The 5,665-nt window shown below is 61.1% G+C and overlaps 1 protein-coding gene across 1 annotated transcript in view; it reads right to left on the minus strand.

Annotated features, from left to right (window-relative positions):
• Window positions 1-745: 745 nt before the first annotated feature.
• The window catches only part of PDLIM7 (PDZ and LIM domain 7), a 14,828-nt gene continuing 9,908 nt past the window's right edge, over window positions 746-5,665 (minus strand). The window contains 11 exon segments of the mRNA XM_031555703.1: window positions 746-1,644; window positions 1,856-1,971; window positions 2,405-2,525; window positions 2,701-2,881; window positions 2,966-3,200; window positions 3,339-3,397; window positions 4,297-4,330; window positions 4,560-4,714; window positions 4,822-4,860; window positions 5,430-5,466; window positions 5,642-5,644. Of these exon segments, the coding sequence (XP_031411563.1) occupies window positions 1,558-1,644; window positions 1,856-1,971; window positions 2,405-2,525; window positions 2,701-2,881; window positions 2,966-3,200; window positions 3,339-3,397; window positions 4,297-4,330; window positions 4,560-4,714; window positions 4,822-4,860; window positions 5,430-5,466; window positions 5,642-5,644 (1,067 nt within the window). The 3' untranslated portion in view covers window positions 746-1,557.

A 5,665-nucleotide genomic window follows, 5' to 3' on the forward strand; every position in this document is an offset into this window, starting at 1 on the left:
GCTCGGCACCGCTCGCAGAGGCCGTCAGGAGGGAGCGGCGGGCGGCGGGGCGGCGGAAGGGCAGAGGTGCGGGGGGGGGAATTTGCCACCTGCAGAAGGCCGAGCTGGGGTTCCGCTCCCGCAGCCGGCTCCTGCCCCCAGCAGAACGTTCCAACGGATGAGCGAGGCGATTTTCCTTACCGTTGCTCATCACGTTATTACTAACCGCTACAGCTGTCAGTTCGGAGCGCTGGGAGCGGCCGTCCCCACATGCACTGCTCCGGAGCCCGCTCCAGGGCGGCGGTGCCTCGCGCCCGTCCTTCGGGACAGCAGCTGCGCTAACAGGCGGACGGTTGGCTGCACTACGCCGAAGCACGGCCAGAACCGCTGTGCTCGAGCTGCTCGTGCCGGTGACTCGACCCCTGCGTGGGCGCTGAGGCACGGCACGGACACAGGGACAACGCCGGGTAAGTGGGGATGCCCTTGTGGGGTCACAGCTCAGCGCTGTTGTTGCTCTGCCCCCTGGATTAATTACTGCTTCCCAGCTCTCTGCTTGTTAAACCAGGCAAGGGCGACCCAGGGACACGGATTCTGCCAGGGGGCAAAGGAGGAGAAACCCCAGGAAACAAAGCTTTCCCTAGCAGCTCGGTGGAGCTGAGTCAGGCCACAGGGCAGGGCTCCAGGCAGGAGCAGGGTGAGGGCCACGTGTGACCTTCCTGGCCCCACCACACCACGCTCGGCAAAACCACAGTCCCCAAACAGCAGGCACTCGCAAAAAAGTGTTTATTCAAGGCACTAAAAGCACCGTGGCTACATCAAATGCAGCCCAACCGGAGAGTGGGGGTTTGGGAGAGGCATTTACAGTGCTGGGATAGCGGTGGCACACGCTCTTTGGTAGGAAGCAGTTTTCAAGCCTGATGGGAACCCTTTAACCAGGGGCTGGTGTGCACTCCCAGCCCACAGCCAGGGCAGGCATGGCACACAGTCCTACTCCATGGCATGGCGGTGCTGCCACTAGACAGCCCCACGGCCTCCCCAGCTCCATGGCATGCAGCCATGTGGGGGTGGGTAGGAAACCACCAGCAGTCTGCTGGGCTGTGGGGGTCACTGTGGGCAGGGGGAAAAGAGCCAGTGCTCAAGCCCCGTGCGCTGAGTATGAAGCTGGGGAGGCGAGGGAAGGGGCAGGGGCTGGGGGCTAGAAGCATCCCTGCCCTGGTGCCGAGTGCCAAGGCAGCTGGGCCCCATCAAAGCAAAGGAGCAGCTCTGCTGCAACCAGACCCTCCCCAGCTACAGCCTCAGCACGGCCACAACCATTGTGTTGAGTACCTTCAGGGCAGGAGACCTCTGTGGCATCCCCTTCCCCAGGCTCCTGTGTCAGCTAGGGGGGCACAAAAGAAGCCAGCCAGATGGAAGGGGCCAGTGCTGCTTCTGCCAGGGCCTGGCCAGGAGTTGCCAGGAAAGAGGCAGGAGTAAGGGGAACGGGTGAAGTCTTAGCCTGGCTCCCTGGGGCAGGGAAAGGGGTGGGAAAGGAGCATGCAGGAGCAGGGGCATGCATGGGCACAGCTGAACTCTTGCCCCTCACACGTGGGAGAAAGCATGGCTCTTGCACAGCGGCTTGTCCTTCTTGGAGTAGAATGTCTTCCCTTCCAGATTGGTCTGGCAGATCTGGGGAGGAGAGCGCAGGCAGTCAGGAGGGCTGAGCCAGCCCCCAACGTCCCCTCCCATGCTGAGCCCCAGCCACCAGCCCAGAACAGATGTCAGGGAGCAGCAGTCTGAGCCACCAGGACAGAGCCAGGTGGAGAAAACCTGATGGCAGCATGCACCCCGTGTGAGACACAGCTCACAGCAGGGGGAAGCAGGTAGGCACATGGCTCACCGCACAGACGAAGCAAGTGTCATGCCAGCTGAAGCCCAGCGCCTCCAGGAAACGGTCCCCAGCATCAATCTTGAAGTCACAGCCACGACACTTGGTGCCAAACATCTTCTCATAGTCTGTGAGCATAAGCAGAGCACAGGTCAGTGGTTCCTCCAAGACTGCAACCCCTCATTCCTGTGCCGCAGGGCTGCAGCACAGCTCTGGGACAACTTGCTTCCAGCTTTGGAGAGGGGCAGGACTTGAAGCACAAGAAAGCACCGGGCACTTGGGGAAGGGTGGCCCTTGCCACCACTGGGCCACAGGGAAGAAGTGAATCTCCCCAGCCAGGATGCAGCTTTCACATTTGATGTAAATCATCCATCATCACCATGGCAATACGCCAGCAATGGCACCACCCAGCACCAGGGAGGATAGGGATAGAGGGTTCATGGGGGTCCCCTCCCTTCCCTGAATCCTGGGGAGAGCTCCACAGCAATTCAATCCTCGGTCCTACCAGTGGGCAGTACCCCGGGGCTGTGTGGGGTGACGTGGGTCCTCCCCTGGTCCTACCTCTCTCGCAGTAGGGCTGTCCCTCCTCCATGTAGAAGGCACGGTTGCGGATGGGAGTTTTGCAGGCTGCGCAGGTGAAGCACTGCACGTGCCAGGTCATCTTCAGTGCATGCATGACCTCCTGGAAGAGAACCGCTATCAGCCAGGAGGGAGCACCCCACACCACAGGGAACCCCCACAGAAGGCTGAAAGGAACAAGAGATCCCTGTGGCAGGACGAGAAGGGACAGGGCTGGGGACACATGGGTAAGCAGGGAGCAGGGATGGGAGGTGCAGGGCAGACTGAAGGACACTCACCCCAGTGATCTTCTTCTTGCACTTAGCACAGCTGGGCGCGTAGCGCGTGTCGTAGCACTTGGGGCAGAAGATGGAGCCCTTTTCCTCAAAGAAACCACCCTCATCCAGCACCTTCCTGCACTGGCAGCAGGTGAACTCCTCGGGGTGGTAATAATGTCCCAGTGCCACGAGGTAGCGTCCTCTGTGGTGGGACAGAGCCACATCAGCCACAGCGGGGCCTGGCAGTGCCCAGGACGGCGGCAGGGCTGCAGAGGCCGGGGCTCACCTGATGATCTTGTTGCATTTGTAGCAGAGGGGTGTGCGGCCGGGGCCCTCAGGTGCCTGCTGGGCTGCCTGCACAATGGAGCTGCGGTTCTGCATGGGGGTCGGCGTGGCCGGCTGGCTGTGCTTGCTCAGCACTGTGCTTGTCTTGTCTGGGGCGTAGCGCTCAGCAAATGAGGGGTCCACAGCCCAGGGCGGGCGGCTGGTAGGGCCAGGGGTGGCAGCAGGGGTCCTGGGAGCTGCACAAACAGAAGCTTCTTGAATGATGTTCCCAAGCCCTTTGTATCCACTGGTAAGCAAGATGCATCCACCAGTACCAGCCCTACCCATATCTCCACTCCCCTTGCCCCAAACTCAGAGAAAGTATTTTTTCTCACCCAATCCTGGTTCTGTCTTCATTGCTGCTCCCAGGGACGGGTCCGGTACGGAGACCTGGCTACAAAACAACCAGTTAATCCTGCTGGCCACACTCACCCCCAGGACGCAGGCTGGCTTGTGCGTGCAGGCATGACCCCCACTCTGCAGCCAGGAGCTGACCAAGTCCACATGCCCAGCCAGTAGCTACTTTGGTGCTGGGCATCGAGCCAAGCACCTTCAGCCCCGCAGCACCCCCAGGTCTGTGGCACCCAGCAGGGTGGGAGCACAGGGCCACCGTGCTCTAATGCTGAGGTGCTGTGGGCTGGCCAAGGACTTGGGGCATCACACACACTGCTACTTGCTCCGATGTGACAGTGTCCAGGCACACTTCCACCTCTCACACAGCATCCAGTAGTGTGGGGAGCCCTGGGCCAGCTCCAGCAGAGCCAGGAAGGGCAGGGATGGGTTGGTACCACAGGGGGCAAAGTCCGTGCTCCCCCAGCACCCTGCCATCACTGGACTTGTAAGAAGCCAGGGCAAGCAGCACCCAGAGGAGCAAGGACAGTGTCAGATGGAAAGCCAGTGCCTTTGTGCCTCTTGAGGGCAAGGACAAGAAGGAGCTAGCTATAAAAACACAAGTGTTTAATTGCAACAGAGCAAACCAGGCAGATCTGGAACTGAGCGGTCACAGCATGAAGGCAGGAGGGATGGTGGAAAGGCAAAGCTGTGTCGCAGCCCTAGCCTGTGTCCTTCCTTGCTTCCATGCAGGGCCTTGAGCCTCAGGAACTCCCCACCTGATCTCTAAAAGATGCACAGCACCTCCCAACACCCCCAGCAAGGTCTGCCAGTGCCAGCACACTCCTCCTCACCCCAGCTGCCCGAGAGACCACAGTGCAGCTCAACCACCCCAGCGCAGTGCCAGCAGTGCCCACAGGCCTGGACATACAGCCCAGGAATCTGTGCTTGCACCCCCCTTACCTGGGCTTTTTAATAAATACATCATCATCTTCCACTGAACGCAGCGGGAAGAAAGGAGGAGACAGAGTCAGTCAGTGGCAGCACGGCCCCACACAGCGCAAAGGGACGAGGAGTGGGTACCCCTCCCTGCTTCCCCCACACCAGCACCCCGGGCACCACACACACATGGCCAACACACAAACAACACAGGAACATCATGGCCACAGCCCGGTGCCACCTCGACCCACAACAGCAGGCAGCTCCAGGCAGCGACAGGGACTTACGGCCATCAGTGCCCGTCAGCCGGGCCAGTTTGCGGAAGGAGCGGGACTGGGAGGTGCCGGTGCGGGGCTGCCAGTCCTCAGCATCCTCCATCAGCCGCAGCTTGCCCGGGTCACACGCGGGGGTGCTGGGGGGCTCCACGTGGGGCGGGGGCTGCCTGCAAGTGACAGGCAGGCACTCAGCTGGCACTGACCTGACCTTGCACTGCCCAGATGACAGAACTGCCCGAGGGTTTCATATGAACAAACCCCGCCACAGACTCACCGCGGCTCCTCCGTACCACAGAACGATACGTGGGGACTTCTGTGGTGTAGAGAGAACGGCGGCACAAGGATAAATCACAGCACAGTGCATTCCCCACAGCCCCCACGGTCCACAGCCCCCACAGTCCCCAGCCCCACGGTTATGGCAACAGAATTTGCTTCCTCCAGCTCCCAGCTCCCCTGCAGTCCCACCCCAGTACTGCTGCTGAGGTATTGGTGCTGTCCTGGATCTCCCGATGCTCACAGCCAGGCTGTGCCAATGCCACCAGATACCACTGACTCTTTGTGTCAGAACACTGAAGTGCAGTGCAGCCTCCCTACCGCTAGCAGTGCCCAGGGTCCTGCCAGGGACACCCAGACTGGGGTCAGCCCAGCATCAGGGCACAGCAGCAGGGGACAGTAGCAACGTGGTGCCCGGGCAGGACCCTCACAATGAGATGGTCACAGCTGTGGCCCAGTGCTGGCAGTGCCCATTGCAGAGGTGAGCTCAGTGCAGGTGCTGAGGCTCTGTGACCACCTCAGCTCTAGAAAGAGTGAAAGGACAGAGAGGTACAGGGAGCAGGAGGTGACAGGCAGGACAGCAGAGGACAGGAGCTGCCTGCTCCTTACCTGGGCTTCCTAACCAGCTCATCCTCGCGGTCCTCAACTGAGTGCAGTGGGAAGAAAGGAGGAGACAGAGTCAGTCGGCGGCAGCACGGCCCCACACAGCACAAAGATGAGGACCGGGCACCCCCCTCTGCTTCCCCCACACCAGCACCCCGGGCACCACCGCGTGCCCACACACGGCCCACAGCACACTCGGGGCTCCCACAGCCCCACACAGCCTGCACCAAACACAGGGATAA

This window comes from Meleagris gallopavo, chromosome 15 (assembly GCF_000146605.3).
Source record: "Meleagris gallopavo isolate NT-WF06-2002-E0010 breed Aviagen turkey brand Nicholas breeding stock chromosome 15, Turkey_5.1, whole genome shotgun sequence".
NCBI lineage: Eukaryota > Metazoa > Chordata > Aves > Galliformes > Phasianidae > Meleagris > Meleagris gallopavo.